Raw genomic sequence first — 26,971 nt, 5'->3', positions numbered from 1 at the left:
ATAATTAAAAACTGAAAAATCAAAAGACAGAAGACAAAATAAGCAATGGTGCAAAATACATAAATGTGCACTCTATAATTTTTTCATGTCCCTCAATTTATATATGGCATTTTTATTAAAATAAGTAACTTCTGCACACTGTCCAGAAAAAATATAAATAATTTTGATAGATCATATATGAAATTACTGAATGCAATCTAACATGTATGACTCAAAAAAAGTTATCTATTTTAATAACTTGTATATTTAGGTTTTTATATTATGTGCGTTTCCATAATCTGGAATTCTGCCCTCTTCCATCATACTTTGTACTAAATACAGTTTTGGAGCAGACATTTCATCACTTCAGGAGAGCTAAACACAATTCCCTGTCTTGTATCTATAAAAAGCAGGCCCATGATGCACAGATGTTTTTTTTCAAAACTACCATAGATAAATCTGCAAATTGCAGCCATCGCTTGGAGAAGCCACTCCTGCACCCACCATGTCTCTGCCCACAGTTCTCAAACTGAGTACTTTTTAAGAATCTACAAAGATACACTGCAAACATCGTGTATCTATGTAGCTACATCTACAGCAGGTTCTACATTCAAATGCATTTAAAAAGTTTAGGTACTCCCAATGCGGCTTCTTTAAAATGCAGTGAAACAAACAGAATTTTATAGTATCTGAAAACCACAAAAATGGCACAAATTCAGTCTGGGGAGGCACAAGTAGAACGCATTAAAATTCACATTTCTACAACCAGGCTGCACACAAATTACCCCTTCATCAACAACAGTCTCCCTATAAAAACCACTGGCTACTAAAGCATGACAGAGATCACTGCATTACTTCTATTCAGGTCCCATGAAGCCACCTCCTCTGCAGATGAAGGAAGATAGCTACTATATCACACATGTATCTGAACATTCAGTGGAACCAATTCCAAACCAAAGAGAATCTAGGTCAGAGATGACTCCTGTAACAAACAAGTTTTACAAGGAGACCCAATCCTAGTGCTTTTCTCCCCACTTTAAACAAAGCAGAATCATACACTTTCAACTTTTTCCCCTTAAGAGCCCTCAGCATCAAGAGAAAGGAGGACTGAAAGATTTGTCATATTATATACCTTTCTAAGCATGCTGTAAAGATGGATACTGTGTACAGCTATTGCTCAAAGTTAAAAGGAATCCACACAGTTTCCCACCTATTACATCCTTATTTACAAATGGGCCAAGTACTTTATGCAAACTTGGTTAAGACATAAAACTGACTATCGTGTATCATTTTCTGTATTAAATGTAGATACAAAAGAAAGCTATTCTAAAGTTGTTTCATCATGTAACTTTATTCATACTGTATTAAATGATGTATTTAATATGTATTCTGTACCATTTTATAAACATATTTTGAAGACTGAAAGTAGAACTAGTTCACCCAGAACACACACTTCATATACAATACTTGCAGCAACAAATATAGCAACACATTCAACAAAAGCCTTTCTGGGCAAGTTGCATACATATAAGCAGATTGCTGCAGATTGGATTTGGCTCTCAACCAAGCTTGCGAGATGACAGAGAATTAACCTTTAAATCCACCTTCTTACCTAAATAAGCCTTCATGCAAGGCTACGTTTATTTGTTGCTCAAGGACACCCTAAATATGTCCTTGTACTGTCATCTATTATGTAAGTACAAACTGTTTAAAATGTAATTATGTTAAGAAATACTTGTAAATAGAGCTCTCTACTCATAGAGTGCATATAACATATTCATAATTACACTGCAACCATCTCTGTTGTTACGTTGTCCAAAAATCACTTATAAATAATTCTATAAAGGTATCTACAGTAGAAAGCACTTACTTACAAAGATTCATTTTCTACAACGTTAACTTTCCTCAGCTTGTTTTACATGAACACTTCATTAAAAAAAGTTTGTTGTTTATATCCAAAGTAATTTTCATCTGAAAATGTCTGCCGTACTTATTCACATGCAGAATATTTCTTTAGAAACATACCATAAGGAATGTTTTGTGTTGTGCTGCCTTTGAAAATGAAGATGAATCCAGTACATTCCTCCAACGCTATACATTCTTTACTTGTATGTTCAGGATTACACTTTAAAGAAGGATTAGCATTCAATCAATGCTAAGGAGATCAGAAACCACAGATAACATACAAGCCACGTGTACATCTCCAGTAGCAAGCCACATAATTTATTTATTAAATCAAAGATGTCAACAACATCAAGAATGATTCAGACTTTTATTAATGAGTGGAATTATCAGTCACATCATATCATAGCTAAAATTTAAACCAAGGTCATAACGAATGTAACCTCTGTAGGAAGACCGGAGACATTTCAGATATGGTTTACTGAAATTCCAAGCAAAATACATGCTTGACTAAAGTGAACTTCTCTAACAGTATTTGAAACCACACAGATTCGTATCTTAATATTTAAGTCTACATGACTGATACATTTAAAGCTATTAACAATAGTTCAATAAATTATAAATACAAATATTTTGAAGTGTATGTTTTTAAGCTAATAATAGCATCATCTAAGATGCTCCTTACAAAATCTGGCAGTAACTGAAATTTGGGATAGAATAAAGAACAGCCATCTTCTGTGGTGCACTGAGAATAAACTATGCTCTCATTTTTCTACATCCTTCCTCCTTTTTCGTTAGCGTGTCACGTAACTTTAGCTGTTATTTCTCGAGTACATTTCTCATATTGCATGAGTACACAAACCTACCACAACAAAAAAAAGGAAAAAAAAAAGAAAAAAAAGAAAGCTTTCAGCCCTGAAGCCTTCTGCAAAGATAATTCACCCAGATGGTCCATATGGAGTGACTGCAGAAAAGGCATGCTGTCAGGAAGAGGTCTTTGGTCCCTACTTACAACTGAATTTGCAGACTCTCATCTTGACAATTCACAACAACAACAACAAAATCAACCCACGTCAATTTCAAGTTTCAGAGAAACAAGTCTTGAAAATATTCATCGAACTCTTCCTCCCTGTAGAAAAATAGAAATATGTCAAATAAAGTTTTGCTTTTGATTTCTGTCTAGGAGATAACGCAGTTTAGCAGATTTCTGGTTAGAATATGCATCTGGTATAGATCGGTTTTACTTATTCGCTACATTCCCATACCCTTCACATTTCTTTTTCTGTACAACAGCAATGTGTTGACTGTTAGGATTTACTAGTTAATAGGACAGCAAGCACAGGACAAGACAGAGATGGTAAGGTAGCAGCTTGATAAAGGGTTTATCCCCTGGTGTTGTATATATGTTCAATTGAAAAAAAAAACCAACAAAAACCACAATATTCTTAGGTTCAATAGATAGGAGATTTAAAGCAACTTTAGATGTCAGGCTACCATTAAAACACCCAGGAAAAGTCTCTGCCTTTGCAGTTCTGAATGGACACAATATGGTTTACAAGACAAAAGCTCACTGGTTGTTCAAACTAACCGTGATTTTTCATCTGCTTCTTGTAGAGGACCTTTCCAAAAATCAGCATCTGAAGGACCATCTTGTGCATCGCTGTTATCTGAATCTGTTAAAAAAAATTCAGAGTCCTTCACTAATATACTTTGAAAGAATTTATCAATTCTTTTTTAAATAGTTGTTGGCCAGGTGAAACATTTCATTGGAACTCTGATAATAAATAACATACTTCATTTTGCATGACATAAAAACTAAAACAATTGCCTACCTTACTCAATACAGCATCAAGAAGACTCTTAGACATCATTAACTGATACTTTGGCCAAACATAGCAACAATCATGTCAGAATGCTGATCTTGACACAACAGCTGCACTGCACCTTGTCCATAAACTTCATAATCACAAACCCAGAATTATAATATATTTGTATTACAATATAGAAACTTGTGATGTTAAATGAATCAGTGACTTTACTTTCTATTTGAAGAACAACTTTCATTAACTGTAATGTATCAGTGAAATTGCAGGAAACTATCCATTAGTGCCTAACTGTTCCATATAGCTAAACAGAAGGACTGAAAAGAAAATTAAAATCTCATTATTAGAAATCTGTTGACTTAAAATATATAAATAAATTAAAATCTTTCAGTAAGACAGAATTTTGGCATGATTTGAGTCAGCAGAAAACTGCTATGGGTCTTTCTGCATCTGGCAGAAGTAGATGACACAATAGAGCATCTACAGAAACACTCAGATCCTTCCAGAGGGTCTGCAGCAAGAATTAGGATGTCCATAAGATGAGGTTTACTTTATCTTACAAGAAACTAGGGAATTATTGAGATACAGGGAAGATAACCCTTGTCTACAGAGTCACTGATACTCAGCACATCCATCTGCAGTGGTTCTCCAAGACAGAAATGGTAGTATAGTATCTGCGAAAGACTCTGGCTAAAGCCTAGAATTTATTTTGCACGGTGTCTTCTCCCAGTGCTCTCCTATTAACATTTTGAGTTGGACACTTACTTGTGGTGTTCCTTGAAAGGAATAGTAGCCGTTATTACATTTAAAAAGTACGCTCTTTACATAGCGCGTATTTGTGTACAATGTACCTATTGTTGCACCCTCTACTCTTTCCCGGAACAGCCAAGACCCTCATTTTTATGACTATTTTCATTCCATCATCTACTCATTATTTTCTTTCTTGCTTAAATTGAAAATATTTTCTTTTCAAAATCCATCAGTTTTCCTCCAAGAGTAATTACGCTGACCCATCTATCTCTGCTTGTTTTCAACACAGTTTTCTTACCACCTTATCAAATATTAGAAGATTCAGCAGATATTCAAATACTTTACCTTTATCAGAGGTATCTGAATCTTCTGAAGAAACCTGATCTAGAAATAAACACCATTTAAAAAACAGTGAGCTTATCTTGGTTTTAGCTTTTATCTTACAGTGTTTACAAAGGATACGTCTATCACAATAAATGACACATCAACATGTTGCACATGCACACACACACCATACATTCAAAAAAAGAAAGCAAACACTGAAGCAAAAACACTTTTTTTCATGAGTTGAAAGGTCATCCGTTTGAGCTCAAATAAGTTACCCGAAGATCTGTGGTGCAAAAAGGTTATCTTACATTTCCAAAAGGCTTTCAACTCCAAAGTCTCAAGGAATCCCAGTACTTTAGAACTGCTCACGGTACACAACTTCCAATCCTTGAAAAATGTATAATTTAATAAAATGCCCAAAACTCGGACAATTTATTGTTAGAATGAATGTTTTTCACAGGGCTTAACCTGTCTACATAATGTAAGAAATTTATCTTTTTTCTTACATTAAGAAAGAAAAAATTACCTTTGCGATGACCTATGTTCTACAGTGTGAAAACAATTACATATTTACATATGTTATCTAACTATGGTAAAATTAATATTAAACTAACTTTTCCGGAATGTTTTCAAAATTCAAGGTTTTAAATTTAAATTTACCTTCCTGTGTCTTCTTTTTTGACTTCTTTTTTCTTGACTGAGACAATTTTGCCTTCTTAATTTTTGGTTGTTTAGAATTCCGACCAGCTGAGCCGCTTTTCTTGCTTGCTTTGACCTCTTTCCTCCTTTAAAGAAAATAAATAAATAAAAGGTACATCTCCTTTAGTATATGCACACTTCAAGCAACAATAAATCTTAGATATTAACTTCAGTCAAATCCTGAAACTTGAATTCTGAAACTTATCATTATTTACATTTTTTAAAAAAATTGATAAAAATGAAAACTGCTGTAGCAGTATTAGAGCTCCGCAGCTGAATATAAAGGACAGGAAATACTAAAGCTGTTAATGTGACTCTGATGAAGACTAGAAAAACAGTGAATTGGCAGTCAAGCATTAAATAAAGCAAATAATCATATAATGTACCAAATTCACATTCATATTGACTGTCTTTTATGTAATGAGTGACTTTGTATGTATGAAGAGAGAAAAACAGAAGCAATATGGATTTTTAATTTTTTTCTTCATATGAAGTAGCAATAAAAGCTGAGGTAGAAGAATCTCAAGGCTAAGAACATGCTACACACCAAGAACACATGTAGTTTTATTTCCAACATTACAAATGCAGGCTTACTGCATGAACCTAAACCATTTTTTCCTGTTTGCTTACATAGAAGTTGGGAAAATTATTTTAATGTCAAATGTCACTTTGAAGCTGAAAAAGAGAAAATATGCTTAACTACATTCATTCTGAATTCAAGTGGTTTTACTATTTTAGCTCAGAAGAGAAACAAGATAAACAAATCTCAGTTGTTTAATTGTCACTCTTAATACATACCTACACAGCAACACCTTGAAACTGAGTATAAACTACCATTTAAAATAGCTTAATTAACTTTCAGGGATTTATACACCTAGACATGCCATCAAAACCTTTCAGAAAATAAAAATAACCACGGGGCTGAAAGGAACCCAAGGAAACTTTCTGGGGGAATTCCTCCTGTTTGTTGAGTTAGAATCATAGAATCATAGAATTACCCAGGTTGGAAAAGACCTTGAAGATCAACAAGTCCAACCGCAGCCTAACCAGTAGCCTATCTCTAAAAAAAAACAAAAAACAAAAAAACCAAAACAACAACAACAACAAACCTCTGCTAAATCATATCCCTGAGTACCACATCCACACGGCTCTTAAACACATACAGGGATGGCGATTCAACCATAAGTTTCATAATTTCATTAGCACAAAAGTACCTAACTCTCAATGGTGACAGGATAATGCCTTCATATGTACTCCAAAACAGAATCTATTAACAATTCAGTCCCCTATTTCCAAAATACTTCATTACCTGTGATGAAAGTTTAGTTTGTAAGAACATTCTGGACATAGTCCTGAAAAAAAGAGAATGAGAACACCACAGTCATGTATCTGATGAGCACAACTAACAAAACTTGATAGCAAACATATAAAACTAGATACAACACTGTTTTCCAATTTCAGTAGATTTTCCACCAAAACTAAATTCCACTGTAATTGTAGGCATGGTTAAGAAAAATAGCACAATAAATGTTTACAGTACAACCCTCGATTTTACTAAACCTGGAGAAAAACTACAGGTTTAACACTGACAGTTCTTCTTAAAAAATATCAGTGCTTCTCACATACAGACATCAAATTTCATGGATCTTTGTGGACAGATCAAATTGTTCTACACTTACACTCAAGATCTACAAATCTCTGTGAGCTTCACCTGCAACCAAGTGTTGCCACTCCGGAGTGTTTTGTGCACAAAAGAAAAATCATCATAAGCCTCTTTTACACAGAAGAACTGTGTAAATTGTTGTAAGTTTAATTACCAGTATGAAAACAGCAAAATATATAAAAATATACTGAATAAGAAAATCCCACTCAAGAAGCATGAATAAAAAAGAAGTAATTTGTCAAAATTTCTCCCAAAAGCCAAACTTTTGGAAGAAAATGTAACAATGAAAAATAAAACCAGTTGAGCTGAAGTGTGCAAAAACTTTACTCTTCCTAAGCCCCAAAAACTTCTAAGCCACATAACTAATTAAACAATGAATATGATTAAACTTTCCTTGCAATTTATCTATGTCCATTAAAACTGCACATGCTAGGACGCAACATGGTTTCTAATCAGTTATTCTAATTTTATGACATTGAGAATTATACTTTGTAATAAATAACAATAGAAGCCATTCTCACCAAATCAAAACCATTATTCTATGCTATATTTATCTCACAAAAGGATCTCCACTCTGAAGCATATTTTCCACTTTGCATGAACTATTCTCATTATCACTGGTTCTAACTCCATAGCTTTTCAAGAGTACAATATTTGTTTCTTTTAAGGATATGTAAGCTTTGTCAGACTTACTCAATTTCACAAGTGCATTCCTCTTTTCACCATGTTCCACATAACCAAAATTCACCTCCCAGCTCTTCAGGCCTTCTTCTCCATCACAGTGCTTATTTCCACAAGAAAAATGACCTTTATAAAGGTAGGTAAAAAAACATGGCTCAGTGATTAATGTGAATAAGTTTGGGGTTTCTGGTTTTGCTCAGCTTTTGCTTTTTGCTTTCTTTCAAAGAAAAACGTCCAGAGCTAAAACTAAATCTGAGGAAAAGACTGATAGTGACAAAGCAATCAGACTCATCCAGTATTGCATATTTGCAAACAGGTAACAACTTGAATTGCCTTTTACATTGCACTGAGGAAGGAAGATCTCAGGAAAATAAAAACAATCTAATATTGAATTTGAACAAATGGCTATTACTAAGATATACTGCATGTCCTACATGATTACTTACTTAGCTGAACACGATGGATCAGAAGCTGCAATTTAGACACACATTTCCAATGACATCAAACTATTCAAAGCACAAAGAAGATGCCCATATTTTTATTAACCTATACGTTGACCTGGCAATTTGTATTCTAGTGACTTGTCATGAACACTTCGCTTTTAAGAAGAGGAAAAACAATACTTAAAAGAAGAAATCCAAGTCTGTGAAAAAGCATGCAATAGCTTGAAATACATTCTAAGGTTTATTAGATTAAATCCAATACTAATTTTAAAACAGTATACACACAGTGTTGTTTGCATTACTGAATTCCCCACACTGCATTAATAGAGATTCATATATTCACTAATTTGTCTGCAGAGCTAGCAAGAAGGATCTACATTAATAGGCTCACGAGCAGGACCGTGTGAAAGATTAACCTGGGAACATTCTGCTTAAGCCTCTAACTAATGGATTGCCAGTGTCCTCAGATACTTTTGTTCTGCAACATAAAACCACTTGCACTGCTAACACTTGAACCGAACAACACTCACACTGTAAGCTTCAAATTCATAAACATTAAATATGTTTAACACTATGTAAGGTATTATCAGGCACCTATATCACCCAGAATCATTTATACATGACCTTACAGAGAAAGCCATGGAAAGCAAAGCAATAAAACATACACAACTTAACCATACAATCCCTACAGACTATAACCCAATGGTTCCCAGCACTACTATTACTGTCCCAGCTAAAACAAGCACACACATTCCTTTTTTAAAACGTGAATCACCATCCATTCACTGCTGATCAGGTTAACGCAAGGTATTAACGTTTTGTTACTCTTCAATTAAAGCAATTTCTATTACTTTAATTTACTCTAGGGAAGAGCAGAGGAAGGCATCAGCCATGTCCTTCCAAAGTGCCTACTCCAACTGGCACGCCAGGCAGCGCAGGGCTCTTATGCCCCCCCGTGGCGGGAGGCAGCGCCACTCAGTGCTGCGAGGCCACAGCGAACAGCAGCTTCCCATGACCATCTCATGAGAAAGCTTACAATACACTACTTGCACTTCCTCCTGCAGTATGGAGTACCAGGTATTAAAAGCACGATGCAGCCAAAAAAAGTCCACCCACAGCAAGAAACAAAATTACTCATAAATAACTGATTTCTCATTTATCTTTTAAGTGTTTGAGAAGGCATGCAACCACGTAAAATGGAGCTGTTAGCACAATCTGCAATACTGAGAGCAAAGCTACCTTTAGAAAGATGATGTAAAACTCTTTTAAACTATTTCTAACTTACGTAGTAAATGGATCTGCTCAATGATCTTTTCCAAACCACAGGGTCACAGCATTCATTTTTCTCACACATGTATGTATGACTGCTGAAAACTGCACATGTGTATGAGCATCCAACCACAGGAACAGCACTATGATCATGTAATTTACTTGCTTGTTCAGTTACTTGAAAAGTTCATGTCCCACAGCACTGAAATGGGGACCACTGAAATGAGCTCCCATCGACAATCAGCAAGAATAAGTTACTGATTTAGAGATGGGACTGGAAGACATGATAACAGTTCTTACTGAAGCTTTCAGAACCAGTTTTCTCTGAAAGTTATCATTTTTCTTTATGCAGAATTTTTCTTTATGTAGAACTTTTACTTATGTGGATTAGTATGCATGCTAGAGCTCTGCAGAATAGAACAGGGAAGTTAAAAGTTACATTGATTTCTCACCATCTGATACACTTATTAGTATAAATTGTCAAATACAGTCATCAAAATTATGTTGAAAAGCAGCAATAAAAGCAATCAACACTGAAATGTAATATAAAGAGAAAGGGAGCGTTACCTTTTCCTGAAATTACTTCCTTCTCATGTCTCCATCTAAATCCAAACTGTTATGATAAGAATGAAAATCAGTTATGAATAGTCAACAATTTCAGTCATATAAAGACTAATTTCAGTACCTGATATCCTGCATGTGCTTCATTCATTAAATTGTGCTTATTAAAATTTTACTTATCTGTTAATTAAAAGTATCTCTCTGCTTCTGCTTACAGGAGGATCCAAACTTACTCATGTAATTGACATTCCAGTAGATGTTGTTTAAACACCTCTCTAAAACATTTCATAGCACGTAGAAGAACAATTAGGAAACTGGGACAGACTGGCTGGCTTTACCAGATACTTCACTGCAATTTTGTGCACACTAAAATCTAAGGCCATCACTAGAATACTGAAAAGGCACATGACCGCAAATCCATGGGTAACGTCTCACATCCTAAGGCTACAACAAAAGCAAAAACTAACTTATATGTCCCTCTACATTGCGAAAAACTTCACCTGAAGAAAACCCAGCTACTATTCTTGCTTTCCAGTAGAAACTGTTTCATTCTCTCTAAGTGCCAAGTAATCCAGTGGGAAGATCAAAGACAGAAGGGAGCGAGAACAGCCTCAGAAACAAGTCTCTTTCACTAACAAGTAGAAAGAAAGAACAAAACTCAGTGCCATACAGCTTATCCAACAAGGGTTACCTTGTATTTCATTTAAAAGTCATATACTTGGAATATATTAAGAGAGAAATAAAATTCCTGCTCTCCTGCTCTGTAAGCAAGGCATGGAAGATTCTGAACTTCATGTTAAAACATGGAAGGGGCAGGATAAGGCAAACTGTGGGGAGAAGGTTTCTTATAGGCATAGCTACAAAGCCCTTTGAACCTGTGTTCCATAATGTCCTTTGGAATATGATGCTGCTTCTGAGGCACTCAAGGACTGAACCTACACAAATGTGCTTTTCCCAGATGCTGTGGCACGAATTCTGTAATATAATGGATTGATTTAAAGTGTGGTGGGTTTTTTTAATCTAATTTTAACAATGTAAAAGTCCAGACATCTATTGATCTATGAAGGGTTGGTTTTTTGTTTGTTTGTTTAAATAAACCATAATAATTCTACATCTGTAGCGCAGCAGAATGGAGTTCCTATGTGCGAAGTAGTATTCATTTCAAAGAACATTGAAAAAATGGAGTAATAAATGCTCTGGCTCTTAAGAATACAGCCTGTGAGTGATAACTAAAATTGAAAAACTGAGCAGACAGGCAATATAAGCCACTGTATTGCACAGATATAGCTAAGAAAGCTAAAAATGTGAACACCAATCATTATTTGCTTCTTGATATCTGTCCATAAATTTCAGAATTGGGTTTAGGAGTATCACACATATAAAGCTTTCATGGTTACTAGTTCCACATAACAAACCAAACAAAACAGAGAAGATGATCAGGTACTGCTGTCATATTGTAATAAGGCCTATTTGTTAAGGCTGGATCAGGCTCTGCTTGTACAACTCTACAATCTGCAGCGTGGTCTAAAGTACCAGTTAAACCACTTGCGCTTTGGTCAAACAAAAATTAATCAGTTTTAAGAAAAAAATAACTATGCTGAACAATTCAATGAAAAAACAATGCAAAGGACAATTGTAAATATAGAATTTATGACAGAAAACAGATTTAACAGTTGGTCTGTTGTGATTATAGGTATTTCAATTCTGAAAAGCTTGTGTTGCATTTAAAAATATTGCACGTTTAAGATTAAATGTCAACAATGTTTTGGCACTGATTTTGCATGTGTGTGCTGAAGGATATAAAAAGTAAAATGCTTTCTCATTGTCCCTCTGCCACTTTCCCATCTACCAAGTTATCTATGCACACTTTAGCTACTGAAGCAGACTTATGTCCTTTCCCTCAAAGTCCCAACATGACCCATTATGATACACATCCACTGATATCCTTACAGGGGATTTCTGCAACAGTATCAAGAAAAAAATGAACAGAGATCACAATATAAGAAAGGAGGGATCCAAAACCACCTGTGCTACCAGAAACCCAGCGTATGCACACAGTTAGGATGAAACTTGTCCTCATCTGCAATTCAGTGTTTGCCTATCAATCATTCATCAATTAGTGGAAAATGACAGAGAGAGAAAAAGACTAAAAAAAAAAATTACAAAAATAAATCAATAAAACTAAGCAACAACCATAACCCTCTATGCTAAAATACCAGAAACAAATTAACATAGGAAAATTAGGGATAGGTTCCTGAATAGTGAGCCTGAAAAACAAAGGAAAACAGAAGCATCAGCAGCAGTCATGTTGCCTATTCTTTGTTAAATGATTTCAACAAGATGTAAAATGAGCTATTTCTCTAAACAGAAGAAGACTGTGTAGACTAACTCTAAAATGGATGTTTTACAGGACTCTCAAATGCCTAACTTAAAAAGTAGATCATTTCTGAAGATGTGAAATATCTTTTAATATCCGTAAACAGCAAAATTCTCAAATTAAGTATGGACTGCTTCCATAATATTTATTGTTTACAACAACTAACATGTCCAGAATCACCTCTTAAAGAAGAGAAGAAAGGTATAAATTTAAACAAAACTGGGGAAAAACACCATAGGCATTTTAAATATTTTTCCTTTCCCATAAAAACTTTCCTTGCTGACAGTGACAAAAGTGAGTGTATTACCAAATGGAAGACAAGTTGGCCTAGAAATCTGAAAATGATCAGGAAAAAAAATGCAACGCAAAAGAATAGACTATTCTGTTTAATGACTGGGTGTCAGACAGATCTCATTTCTTAGCAAATGGCAGACATTTCAATCTGTTGATCTAAAAAACAAAACACAGAGAGTAAGAATTCTTCTGGGAAAACAAGGCTAAGAGAAAGAACATTTCTAGCCTAATGCCTAACGAAGTCAAACTTACATGCTGAGCACTCTGCATAGCAAAACTGACAACAGACAGAGCTAAAATATCTGACAATACAGACGGTCATTTATCAGCCTCAAAGATTCCAGGCAAAAAGCTCAAAGGTACAATCAAATCTTGACCTTACGTAACTTGCATCTAGGGAAAATACAAGGAGTAACAAGCACATCAACACTAGAGTTGTCAGAGCATGCTCTTCCAGCATCTACAAGTAGCCACATACCAGAAGACCACCTTGGCATTGCTTATTAAAAAGTGAAGATGAAACAAAGAAAAAAAAAAATGACACTCAACAGAAGATTTATTATGGGACATTTAGGGGAGGAACAAAAGGCAGGGAGGAATTTATAAGACCTGGGGAAGAAAGAGCGTAGGATAACATAAGGATAAGGAGCAGAATGACACTGTTCATATGAATGCTTCACTGCACCTGTGACCTGTGTGGCTGATTTTGTATATATACTACATGTTGTATGGGAAACTGGTAATCACGGCCTGAACCTCTGATTAATCAGCTGAGGCAAGTGTTGGGTGAGAGTAATTTAGCTGTGCTCCCGGAAGGGGTGGAGTTTGACTCCACCTCCTCTAGACCTCATTTAAGGGCTGACCACCAAGGCAGCATCTCTTGGAGACTGCTCTCTGGTGGAGATTGCCTCAGTGCTTCCCAGTGAAGGCACTGGTGAGTTTTTCCCTATAAATAGCCTTTTGAATATCATTACCATCTTTGTATTATTCCACCTTACACATGTATATAATAATACATTATTATTATACACATACATCTGTGCTCTGTGCATGTGTCTAATAGGAATATGTTTTCAGCCTCATTACTGGTTGAACCTGGGTGCATGCACTGCAGAGGCCTCCCCATCTCGGGCTGTTGGACCCAGAAGGATACAGCTTCCTTAAACAAAGGGTATCAGTTTTATGAAGTCCTACACAGTAGATGAGGGCCCTTTCATTATCTGCTTTTGAGCTTCTGATTTTGAAAACACTCAAGTGCTGATTTCTCAGACCTCAGCAATGTGCTACACGTGGAAATGGCTCTTATTATCCGCTATTGAGGGAAACTATTGAGTTGGTTTTCTCAGATAGAAAGTTCTAAATGAGACCTTAACTACAATCTCAACATCTAAGTATGGGAAGAATTAGCTAGCTATAAGATTTTGGGTAGAGAAAACACAGATGAAATGGCTGGGACAGTTTCAATCTCTGTCTTTTGATAAGATCTTTTTATAGATGGATAAAAAACACACACATTAAATAAAAACAAGCCCTTAACTTCAGCTTTACTTCAATATTATCTAACAGTATATAAAGCATCAACTATGAGATGACAAGTTGTCCTGCTGAGAAGTTTGTTACCTAGCCTGCATCTCTCAGCACCAACACTGCCAAACTGAAAGTATGAGTGGCTAAAGATAGCTGACTTCAATTTCTGGAAAAGACAAAAAAAGAATCAAGGCAGAAAAAAATCTGAGAGCACAGGCTGCATTCCACTGGTGTAATGGGAACCGATCAGCAGCCTATTTCTGTCTTCCAAGAAATAAGCCTGCTTTGGCATCCCTCTGTACCAAACAGGGGAATGGATACATCAACAATAGAGAATGGCCTGGAGAAAGGACGCTAGCATGGTCGCAATGTATTTGATGACAGAAAGCATAAAAGAATGTAAGGGAATGAATTACATGATATATCAGAGTTATGCTGAAATAACAATTCCAAGACTGCAAGTAATGACTCATTAGCATACACAGATATTCAGAGTGACCTCACAGTTAGGACAGTCACATCTGAAGTCTGACAAGGGAATACTGTTCACATAAAATAGGAAACCAGGGCAAAACAGTTTCCCACAGAAGACAGTGAACATATGGAAACTTGGCACAGCAAGGAAAGAAACAAAATCCGTAAGCAAGCTCAAGGGAAACTCAGGGTAGGGGTGGTGTAAAGTTTGATGGGCATGAAAGAAATACAGGAAAAAAAAAAAGAAGTTTATTTGTTTAAAAAAAAAATTAAACAGGAAGGAAGGTGTCTGCAGCATTACTACTTTCTCATTCTTGTTAATCTTCATTTAATATTTGCGTTTCTTCTGTTCAACTTTCTTCAGAGGGCTGGGTTTTTTGTTTTTGTTTTGTCTTTCGGCCTAATCTCATAGCTTTAGCCCAGTCCTCATAAATATTTACCAGTGAATGTAATTTTCTATACTATAAATAGTCTCAAAGAGCTTTATACAGACACCGTTTGCAGGGCTTGGTTGTTACTATGTGCTAACAACATCAACATGCATTCGAGTTCAGAAATGCTCTGTAAAATCACAATACAAAATGCATATACTCTTTTTGACTAAAGCATTAACAAAAAAATTAGAAACAATAATGGCTGCTTTGGTTAAGAAGAAAAACAGGTCCTGGAATTCATCTGTTTCTCTTAAGAAGTTCTATTTACTGACTAAGAAAATACAAATCCTGTTTCCATAAACAGAAAAGGACAAGCAGCAAGAGACACTGCCTTAGCACAGTCATATCCAAAACTGTTTTAAGCCAGTATTCAGAGTACAGAACTCTCTCCTTTTTTTGACTTTAAGAAAAACAAACAAACAACCCACAACAACAGCAAGAAAAACAGTAACATTCCCTGTTTTTTTTTTTCAGGCTTTCTTGAACTCCTCTCCAGACAAACCTCCCCTGCTTTCTCTCCCTAACCCCTTATTTTCTGCCTTACATACAATGTATCTCTTCATAAAAAACTGTTACACAGAAATGTTTCTATTCCCACAGAAGCACATTTCTGGGGCAGTAACAATGCACGGATTCAAAACTGCTGCTGCTAATTAAGTAACTTCACAGTTTCTCACAACTCTCTTTCTAGGGAAGGGGTACGAACCTTCTGGTTTCACAACATACACAGTGTTGTAGAAAAAAAAAAAAAGAAAGCATGCTTAAAAACTAAGATGATTTGCAATAATAAAATGTACCTTATTCTCTTTGTATCGACTGAGATCTGCTATGCAGTATTCTTTGAATAATTTATCGTAATACTTCTTTGCAAGCCTCTTCTCCCTGTAAAAAGTTTGGGTTTTTTAAATTAAATATAGAATACAATTCATTTTACATTTTAATGACTTTAACGAGATAAATACACGTGGTTTCATCTGAAGAACACAAGTTGCAGAGCTAGAAATGCAACAGAAAAATACTCTTTGACAAAAGAAGAAATTTCACAGAAGTGGAAAATTACATCCAAAATATATCTCTTCTATTAAAGTAGGTTTTTTCAAAGAGGCTTCATTCAGGATACTCAGAAAAGTCATCTGGCTCTCAGAGAGTGCACAAATAATTTTCAGTTCCTCCTGTCATCAATTCATTTTGTCACTGAGCAACAATACTATGTCTCTTCAAGTTCTTGCACTTCTGAATGCATTAAAGATCAAAGGATGCTCACTAAGTATGCACAGCAATCCCTAATTAACAGAAGACACTACAAACTTGGTACAAAGTGATCTAAAATTACTGTTTTATGTAATAGTCCCAGGTACCAATTCATGTCTGCTTCATCATCTTCTCTCCACAGGAATCTATGGTTTTCTCTTATAACATCCAGATCCGTCTTGTCATTCTCGCTATAAAAGAACATTATTTCAGTAAGACATACCAATGAAAAGTTAGCCACATACTAATTAGGTAAATATCAGCATCCTGTATTTTTTATCTCCATCTCACAGCATACATGAATGTATTGCTGTGGAATAAAACTATTAAAAAATGGTTAGTTTTTCCCCAGATGAAAACTTCCCAGTGGCAAATGGCCACAGAAACTGCGGATGGCATGATCCTGTCTGACAGTACTTTTCTCTTAAGATAGTTATGTCAGAAGGCAGTTACAGACAGTTCTACAGAAAGATGACATTATTCTGGACAATTGACAGCAATTTAGCACATTTCAAAACTGTTCCTCACTGTTATCTTGAAGGTACTGCCAGATATTTCTCAATGTACCTTCAACTATCGTTCACCTGTCATCTTTCTCTTTACATAACAAAACAAGAATAATTCAGCTTACAGTTAAGTTCTTACATAAAAATAATGATGCAAAGTGAAACAAAGCAGTTTAGTGCTCTGGAAATTTACAAGTGATATAGTTACTACTTGGGACCAAACGAATTAGTAATTTGATATACTCGTTTCTTATCTCCCTCAAAGTTATAATTTAACAGCTTTGCGTATCAGGGGGACCCTGACATGAGGGGAAAGACTGCTTACCCAGAACGTCGGAAATCCTCCATTTTTCCACCATAGTACAAAATGTAGTCATTCACTAACTTTCTATGTCTCGAATACTGAACAAAGCCATTAAGGAAACTGTTTTAGTACTTATGTTCTTTTAGTTCACTATTAGTTTGCAACTAAAGGGATATTTAAAACTTTTTATATTCTGAATAGAAAGCATTATTTTGTTCCCCAAAAACTGTGAGATAATTTCCAAAAACAATGGAATTAGCAGTTTTTACCCAATAGCCTCTTACAGAAGCTACCTTCCAAATACAGAACATTAAGGCAATTTCCTCTGTAAAACCTCAGTCAGCTGCCAGAACTTTATAAAACTCTTCTTCAAAGATGCTCTATAAGCATGTACATAGAATCTGGTTTAAATCTTCAGCTGTGATTTGGAACATAACTTCTTATGCTGTTTCAGTTTAATACAAGCTTGTACTTTGTATTACAAACATGGTTAGGCTAGAATTTGCTTTATACCATAAAATACAAATAAAAGCTATTGGCTTTACTTTTTGAGATGAAAACCAAAGGAAACAAAAAACTGGGCCTCAGAAACCTGACTTGAAACCTACTTTCTACCATAATATGAGCAAAAATACGTAACTATTTGGAAAATAAGCACCTTCACATTAGAGATGGTTATTCAAAAATAGTTTCAATTAACTTCTATAAAGTTTCTGAAACAAAATGTTATGAAATACATTACCTCCTGGTACACGTGTAGGCAAATATTACACTGAGTGAAAAAGAACAACTTGTATCAACCTACTGTTTTCCCATGCATACTTCAAAGGAGAAAACATCTTATTTTCCAAAGGCCTCAAAAATGTTAATTTAAACTCAGTATACATGTTTTCTTTTTCATTTCCACCACAAACAAAAGGAACAGGATGGGCATTCCTTAAACAAGTAGAAAAGGTGTTCTGGTACAACAAAACATTAAATACAACAAACTATTTTGTGTTCTTCTATGAGTTACCAGGAGTTAAAAGAACGTAACAGTAATGGTCCTAAACAGGAACCACTCAAAAACACAAGCAGAACCTTTTAAGAGTCTCTACACAATGAGCTTTGTAGTCAACTCCAGGAAACATGGGCTTCTCCGTGATTAATGGCTAGATACAGTGTCAGGGGGACTGATTAAGATACGTCTGTGACACTAGATGGTTTGGTTTACGCAGCCCCTGGTCAAATAAAAATGGAGGGCTGAAGTTATTTTCCTAATATTAACTTCCACCACTGGAGAACAGCTATTTAAAACAAACAAGGAATGGACAGCACATGAAATACAGTCAGTCAAAATGTAAGAACTGCAATCCAAGATAAGCAAAGTGTATTTCATATTCAACTGTAGCAAAAGATAGGCAGATACTAAAGGTCTATGCTCAAATGAAGAGATTTTTAAAAAAAAGCCTATGTGGGAATAGTAATGCAAAACTGCCAAGAACATTTAAATTAACTACTTTCACTATTTTATAAAGCCTTTCATCTCACTTTTGCTTCGATTAAATTCGACAGAAACTAAGTATGCCTTGTGTAAGGCAAATACCAAACATTTGATCAAAACATGAATCTGAAAGCTACCCAACTTATTTGAAGGAGTACGGTGTGTTATGCCTTTTGTGCACACATTGTAATTTAATATGTGCCCCAGGTGAAAGCTCAATAAAACGAGAAACGTTATAGTCTAAATAAAGCCACAGTTATAAAAATACATAATTAGTTGCATGAAATATGATTAAGAGATTAAAAAAACCTAAAATACTAAAATAGATGTACACATTATATTAAATAGGCTTACATTAGGGCAACTGAAGAAGATATTGCTTGAGATTATGCTGTTTTGCAGACTTTTGAATTTGTTAATGCAATTCTTCTACTTCAGGTGGAAATGTATCTGCCCATAGATATTGGCAGCCTTACACAGAATTATACTCTATACTAACCCAACTGAAAGAGCAAAGTGCATTTGTACTGATCTAAGTAAAATAACAGCTTAGTCTCAAACAAGGCAACTTAGCATGTCAAAACTCTGGAAATACTGAGTTCTCCGTGTAGTCTATTGAGTAAAGGCATTTTCAGAGAGATTTCAGTAACAAAAATAAGCTAAGTTAAATAATTACTTAGTGTCTGGTGCTGCACTGCCAACTGTAAGAACTGAGAAATCCAACTATTTTGACAAAATAGATTTTCAAACTCCAAGAAAAATTATATGGAAGGATACTGCATCCATTGATATCAGGTGATATCTTCTCTTCCTTGCTTCTTCTCTGTTAATAACAAATACATTTGAGTGAAAGTTATGTTTACATTAAGGAAAAAAGCCTCGCAAGGTGCAATAGATAATACCTGTCCCATTCTTCAGCAGCAAATTGTCTGTGAGCAACCTTGACCTGTTTTGGTTTTTGGAAAGGCTTTACCAGAAGGCTATCTTCCTTCGTACTAAAGGTAGAGAAGGAAAAAAGGAGAAAACTTGGTCAAAACCTGTCAAAAGCAATAGCATCTCCATATAGCAAACTCAAATAACTCAAATAACAATAACTACTATGTTCATTTCTACATGAATAAAACCAGACTTCAGAATCAACATCAGTTTAGACTTTACTTCATTCAGAGAACAATGACGAAAAGGCATTTGCTTACAGTTAACATTTAAAGAAAATCATCATCAACAATTTGTACTTTATCAACATTATCACCATGGAGCTATGATAAATTTAAGATCTTTTAATTTCACTCTACATTTCAAGCTCTCTATAGATATAGGTTGCCGAGCTGAGTAGAAAAAGGAAGAAAAATATGCTTGTTGACTAAGACCGAACATTAGTAACCCCAACCCATCCTTTCATGCTAACATCCCAGCACTTCATTAAATAGCTCTGCTTCTCTTAAGATATCATGAGAATCTCTAATTTAAAGCTTAAGTATGTACCGTGCTGTGAACCATACTTGTCAATGAGCACTCAAAAATACTTTCAATAATTCAAGAAAATAATAAAAAGTTACAGAGATGCACTTTTAGCTTAGCAGGAGGTATATTTAGTTTGTTTCATTCCTCAAAAGAGGTAAAGAAAAAAAAGATTTTTCCATAATTAGCAGCTGGCATTTCTGAAACATCAGAAACCTGAGGACAGCGAGACAGATAATTTCTATTTCAAACTCTGGGATGTAAGACTCTAGAAGCTAAGAATTTCATTTGCTCAAAAGGACCTAGAGGCACAAAAATCCCATGAGACTCCATAAAACAGCAATTCAAAGAAAACTTACGACAATTGTTTTCCTCTAAGTGAAAAATAATGTCATCATAGAGCAAGAAACAGATGCATGCATATACAGTGAACACACAAGAGAAAACAGAAACTGAGATAAAGACTGTTTAACAGGTGAAGCAGAAGGTACATATGTAAAGAGATTGAGATAAGGATTCACTGCTTCCCAGTGTCAGGCAGATTTTAGCCACTTCTGAGAAAGCAATGTTCTATCACACATAATGGTTCCTTGGGAAGGTATACCAGACTGCAGAACATTCTCCCTTCCTCCTTTTTTCCCCAGTTTTTGATACTGAGCACAGTGCCATATGGTATTGGACATCCCTTCGGTCAGCTGGGGCCAGCTGTCCTGACTGTGTCCCCTTCCAGCTCCTTGCGCCCCCCCCTTCCAGTCCCTCACTGGTAGGACTGTATGAGAAGCAGAGAAGTCCCTGACTCAATGCAAGCACTACTTTGCAACAACTGAAAAATCAGTGTGTTTCCAGCACTATTTTCATCACAAGTCCAAAATACAGCACCATATGAACAACTATGAAGAAAATTAAATCTATCCCAACCCCAAACCAGCACAATAATAAACAGGTGCCATCAGTTCTTCACTTCCTTCAAATGGGTACTTTCTATCTACAACGCCTGCTGCCAATTGGTCTTTTTGCCTTGCTCTCCTAACAGCTTCATGTTTCCTGATGGATCTGCAGTGAAATGAAGGGAGAAGCGAAACACCAGCAGTTGATACTAATGCTCAGAAATGAAACACAGAGCTCCAAGAACTGAAAGGCGTCCAGACACCAGATGGACATGGCAGAACAGATCTTAATCATTTGTCCATGGTAGACAATGTGCTCTGGCAAGGATGGCATGAGGAGATGCACAAACCTGAGACTGATTGTTCAGAAATCATATCAACACCAGGCTTTACGTACCACAGCATTATCTTCTATACACAGTAACAGCTCATTAGTACAAAATAAAGCATCAACTCCATTTTACATTACCTTTTAGTCTTTTGCACAGACTTCTCTCCATTCTCATCGTCACTAAAATCAGAATCATAGCCGCCATGGCCACGTGCCTGTCAATAAATAAATGGCAATGCAGTCAAGACACCTGCTAGAGTAGTATGGATTCAGCATAACTAGAGATCAATACTACACATCACACATGAATAAAAGAAAGATATGCAGTACACGAGTGCAAATTTGCACATATATCTAAACCAAATGAAATCCAACATACAAGGCAGAACATTTTCCAAACGGTGTAGGACAAAGGAACTATGGTTTCTCATGGACAGTCAGTCTGTCAAAAAATCACTTTACAAATAAATAATATGCATATGTCATATGTTCCCATACTTAATCTTCACAGATGAAATAATAAAAAGATGACAAAACACTCCCGGTCTTTACTTTCAAACCACCTCCCTTATACACAAAAAGGTGAGTTTTTTCTCCAAGAACTACTTTTTTCAGAGGCTAGATGACAGAAAATGATGTGCCCATGTTAATAAACAGAGATGGGAACAAAGGGTTCTTGGGCTGTGGTACAATACTTCAGATTGTTAGTTCTTATACAAATATCTGGAAAGCTGATTGAAATAAGTATAACACAAAACAAGATGCCTGCAAAAATGTACAGCTTAATTGGCAAAACATTCAAACCACAAAACAAAACGTGCTCTATACATTTCTGAACTATTACTAGTTAGTATGTTTATATGTATATATACACATACATATAATACACACGCACACACACCATATTTTAATGCCATCAAGTGAATAAGCACTGGCTAAAGCCCAGATCTGTCATGTCTGCTTTTCAGCATACAGCTACATGCTCAATTCTTTCAGCAAACAATGGATTAAGCTACTTCCTCCCAGTTGCCCAGCTGCAGAGGGTTGTAAAACTACCCACAAGCCAGACCAAACCACTCACCCAAGTTACAAACTGTCCTACCCCCAAAAAACATTATTTTAACCCAGGTAAGTTTCCTGGTACAGTTCATCCAAAGCCTCCCCATCCAGCTACACCATGAAGCGTGGCACAGAAACAGAACAAGCTTAAACTGGCACTGACAACAAAAAAAGTGTTTACACATTTGCAACTTTCAGAGAAATGAGTTTAAACCAAGAACAGTTATTACACATCCCCATCTGGAAACGCTTGACACACAAGTTTGTAAATGTATTGGTAATTCCTGCTGTGGATAGGAGAAGAAACTGGAATGGAAAGACAGTGTTGATTCCTACACTACCTGTAATCGGGTTTCCCCCTAGACAAAAGCCTGACAAAATCTGCAAAAAAGCACTCTTAAGGATGGGTTTGATGAGGTGTCCTTTCTGGAGGCAAATACCTCCCACTGATACCATGCTGGAGAGTCAACCATATCCTCTCCTGATATCAACAACTGGTCACTACAATGCAGACTATGTAGAACACTGCTTTTTCACACTGCTGCCTGTTCAGTTATTTTTAAGACTCTTTAAAATTTTTATTAGTATCACATTTAGCCATACTCGCTTGCTTGTGTACAATAGGTGCAGTAGTTGTCTGCAGTATGCTGCTGTTGCTGGGCCTAATGCATTGGCAACAGAGCAGCAAAGGCTGGTAAGTTCAGCCAGCAGTGCCACAACAGGCTGCAGCCCAGGAGCAGCCCCCATGGCTGCGTCCAACAGCAGCCCTGTCACTACTTTACTAGCGAAGTTTATGCGACCTCTAAAAAAAGGCTGAATATATGTTGTGAGTTTGCTGGAATGTACATACAGCAAATACTTTTAAACTTGGCCTCTAAATCTTAAAAATGGCACAGTATTCTAGAAATATTTTAACCAGTAAATGTAGTGCTTTCCAGTTGAACACAGAAAGCTTCCCTTGCACTTTGAACAGGAGAAAGTCAAAGCCAACACAACGTGAACGGAAGTCAACATGAGATAGATGAAGTATAAAAACAGGCAAGGTAAGAAAAGCTCAAATAAAAGGAGAAATTTGCAGTGGTTCCCTTGGATGATTGGCTGCAGGAAAGAAGCAGATGTACTCAGTAATCAGTAACTCAGTAATCAGCTCCCAGCTGATCTCAGGAGTTAATCAAATTAAATAAATAAATAAATAAAATGTAGCTGCAATGGAATCATGTTGAGAGGGGCTGCTGGTTGCCTTGGGAAGCTCTGATTGCCAATGTAAGTACAGGTATGTCTGGGTTCTCAGAGGCTGCTCTTTCAACAGAACAACCCCTTCACAGTTTCAGCCATTCCTCCAAATCACTCCAACAGTTTAAAGATAAATTCAGGGTGAGGAAAACCAACCAGCCATGACTGATCTCCTAGTACTTATGGACTGCTCCATCTTCAAAAGCTACAGCAGAGCAGGCAGGTGCTGAGCTGAGGCTGGGTTTGCATACCAGCAGCTCCAACACTGTGGCTACTGATGGTGACCCCACTAAACAATGACAGAGCCCTACTGGACTCAGGATGGTCCACAGATGATCTGACTTTTAGGTAAAACATAGAAATGAAGTCTAACAGACAATCTCATCCAGACAAGAACCATTCTGCTTTGGAAGGAGAGGGTAAATAGACAACTGCTTGATGTGAAATTTCAAGGTTGATTTCTCCCTTACTTTAAAAAAAACCAAACAACCAACAATCTAAGGTAAGTAAAACGTGTTTCATAGTTAACTGTAGTAAAAGACAGGCAGATACCAAAGTTTTGTGCTTACACTAAGAGATCTTAAAAGACGTATGTAATTATGGTCATGCAAAACTGCCAAGAAAATTTAAAATAACCACTTCTTCTATTTGATAAAACTTTTCTTATCACCTCTGCTCTGACAAAATTTGTCAGAAATTAACGCTAGCTTTAGTAAAGAAGTAAGGTAAATACCAAACTTCATCTAAAGAAGAACCTGAAAGCTACACAGTTTAATCTGGAGCACTTTATCTTTTGTTCTAACACTGGACTTTTTTTTCTTCCAAACAACAAAAACATCTCAGTCACTGACAGTGAAGTAATTCCAACATCTTGGGCTTATTAATAGCAAAGTACCATGCCAACTAGCTTAGGGCTCCTAAGAAACTAGCAACTTAAACAAGGTAAACGCCTGAGCACTTCATGCTGCTGGCAGCAGGCACAAGATTGCAAATGCTGGACACTGCAGACTCCCCATTAGCACATCTGCAGAAGGCATTCGTGTGCAGGAAAGAATGCGCCCTTCAAACCTCCTTTTTCACTGAGGTAAGAGCATGCTGACAAAAGGGACATAATATAGAACTGGTCAGAACTGACTCCTGATCATCACACACAGCTGAGCTGAAAGAGGCACTATAAAAAAGTAATTTTAAAAAGTGTGTGTGGGAGGAGGGCGGTTGTCCACCTGAGCCCTCATCATATAGCTCCACCGCAGGTCTGTGCTCTGCTCTGTCCCCAGCCCCAGGAGCACGTCCTGGGGCATGCAGAACACCGGAGCAGTGCCGCATGAAACGCAGGACAGAGCTGGAAGGGGCCGTTCTGGCCGCACGAGGCTACTTGAAGCGGTGGGCCTGCTTCACGGTAAGGCACTCAGTGAAGACTTGAGGCCCCAAAAAATACTAACAGTAAATTCAGATAGCTTCAAAGCCACTCTCCCTTGTGAAGCCTATTATGAAATGTACGTACTGTAAACTCTTAACAAAGAGAAAAATCCAGCCCCTTTGCCAAGTTTTTATTATTACTAGTAGTATTAAAGCTTTAGAACTATAAAAGGAGAAGTAAAAGGTAAACGGCAGCAGAGCATGGCAGCAGGGAGTTTTGTGTGGTTCCGCAGTGTAGAGGACGCTGAAGAAGGCCTGTGCCGGTCTGAACACCACTACCCAAAGCACAGCTCGCCCCTTGCAAGCCTCCTGGCCCGGCCCGGCCCCGCAGCTGCCTTGCAGGCCGTGGACTCCGCTCGGCTCCCATCCCGCAGAGGCACGTCCGCCGCCATGGCGGCCTACAGCGAAGCCTGCCCGACGCGCCGCCCGCCCCTCGCGTCCCGCCGTTCCGTCCCTCCCTCCCGGCCCCACTCACAGCCGCGGCGAGGCGCAGCTGGCCGGGCACCATGGTGGCGGCTGCCGGTGGATAAGAGCTGCCTCCGACGTCCGCTCTGCCGGGCTCAGCTCGCGGGCCGCTCCCGCGGGCCCCTCCCGGAAACCCGGGGCAGAGGCGGAGCGGGGCCGCGCCAGGGGTTGCCAGGCGGAGGGGCGCGGGAAACCGGTGGGGCGGGGGAGGGCGAGCCGCGGCGGCGGGGAGGGGAGGGGAAAGACGCTCATCATGTTTAGGGGCGAGGGGAGGCTCCCCGCCCGGGAACCCGGTGCGCGGCGCCGGCTTCGGCGGTCTCCGCCTCTGGGAAGGTAGGACCCCGGCGCCGTGCAGCCCGGAGGAGCTGGGGGCGGGTGGCTGGGAGCGGCTCGCGGAGCGGTGAGGAGCGGGGCGGCGGCCCGGAGGAAAGGGTCGCTTGGGGAGCGGCGGTGGAGCCGAACTAGAGCCCTCGGTCGCGACCGGGAGCGTGAGGGAAAAAACGGCCCGGCGGCGGAGCTGCCCGGCCGAGGGACGCGGGGTGCAGGTGCCGCGCGGAGTTTCGCTGCTGCTTCTCGCAGCCGGGAAGGGCGGCTTCCATGAGGAACCGGAGGCGGTGGGGGGTGGTGGAGTCCGGCAGTGTGGAGATTGCGTCGGGAGAACGAGCTGTGTGAACTAAAACTTCTCCTGAGCTGGCTGGGAGATGGCAGTCTCCACCATTAAGCCACCAGGTGCAGCAAGCAGCTGTCGGGGGGCTGGTGCTGTGCCACAGAGCGTTAGCGTACACCATACCTGAGCCAGCGTTCTGACTGCTGAGGTCAGGAACGCCTCAACCCAACGCAGATACTTTGTGCTGGAACAGATCAGAGTTCCCAACTGTGCTATTGATTCGTGGAGTCTTAATTCACTTCCCGCAGGGAACTTATAAAAATTGAAGTACTCATTGTTACTAAAGAAAACAGCTGTTGTAGGGAGTTGCTGTTATGCACCGAGACTATCACGCTGCACAGAACTCCTCGTTCCTCCTTATCTCTGCTACTGAATTTCGGTTTCAGAAGAAGTATTCTCCATCTTGCCCCGGTGTTTCAGTTACTTGCTGTGTTCTTCTAACTCTGAAGGGGTTTAGGGGTGGTGTACCTTGCAAAGTAGCGGAGTGCTTACATGCTTGTTGGAGTGCATGCCATGTTCTGCTCAAGTCCCACCGAATGTGGCCCATTTCTTCTAAAGGGCAGAGACTCTCTGTTGCAAAAATGGAATTATCCTAGTTAATAATTCAAATATCTTAAAATAAATAATGTATATGCACAAAGCTGTAATAGCAGGCATCTTCTTTTTGTTGTTCCTCTCTTTGGAAATGGCAGACTGCTTTAG

The 26,971-nt window shown here is 37.8% G+C and overlaps 1 protein-coding gene across 1 annotated transcript; it reads right to left on the bottom strand.

Annotated features, from left to right (window-relative positions):
• Positions 1 to 1,317: 1,317 nt before the first annotated feature.
• LOC140253735 (protein FRA10AC1 homolog) lies at positions 1,318 to 25,736 on the bottom strand. The gene is made up of 14 exons (XM_072339519.1): positions 25,613 to 25,736; positions 21,565 to 21,641; positions 19,650 to 19,742; positions 19,525 to 19,570; positions 17,286 to 17,362; positions 16,562 to 16,645; positions 16,001 to 16,085; positions 10,104 to 10,149; positions 7,837 to 7,950; positions 6,790 to 6,832; positions 5,442 to 5,566; positions 4,800 to 4,838; positions 3,470 to 3,554; positions 1,318 to 3,010 (listed from the first exon to the last, which is right to left on the bottom strand). Exons 1-14 carry the CDS (start codon positions 25,643 to 25,645, stop codon positions 2,968 to 2,970), a joined length of 990 nt encoding a protein of 329 aa, XP_072195620.1. The 5' UTR covers positions 25,646 to 25,736; the 3' UTR covers positions 1,318 to 2,967.
• Between the last annotated feature and the right edge of the window lie 1,235 nt (positions 25,737 to 26,971).

The sequence above is a fragment of the Excalfactoria chinensis genome, chromosome 6, assembly GCF_039878825.1.
Source record: "Excalfactoria chinensis isolate bCotChi1 chromosome 6, bCotChi1.hap2, whole genome shotgun sequence".
In the NCBI taxonomy this organism is placed as follows: domain Eukaryota; kingdom Metazoa; phylum Chordata; class Aves; order Galliformes; family Phasianidae; genus Excalfactoria; species Excalfactoria chinensis.
Note: the sequence above shows the minus strand (reverse complement) of the source record. Positions and strands in the feature narration are given on the sequence as shown.

Excerpts from the sequence above, each read along its gene's own strand:
- LOC140253735 (XM_072339519.1), bottom strand. The coding sequence starts at position 25,645 with ATGGTGCCCGGCCAGCTGCGCCTCGCCGCGGCT. Across the intron at positions 16,086-16,561 it reads GATGAAGCAGACATGAATTG|GGAGAAGAGGCTTGCAAAGA; the intron begins GTACCTGGGACT and ends AACTTTTTACAG. Across the intron at positions 7,951-10,103 it reads GGAAGTAATTTCAGGAAAAG|GTCATTTTTCTTGTGGAAAT; the intron begins GTAACGCTCCCT and ends ACCTTTATAAAG.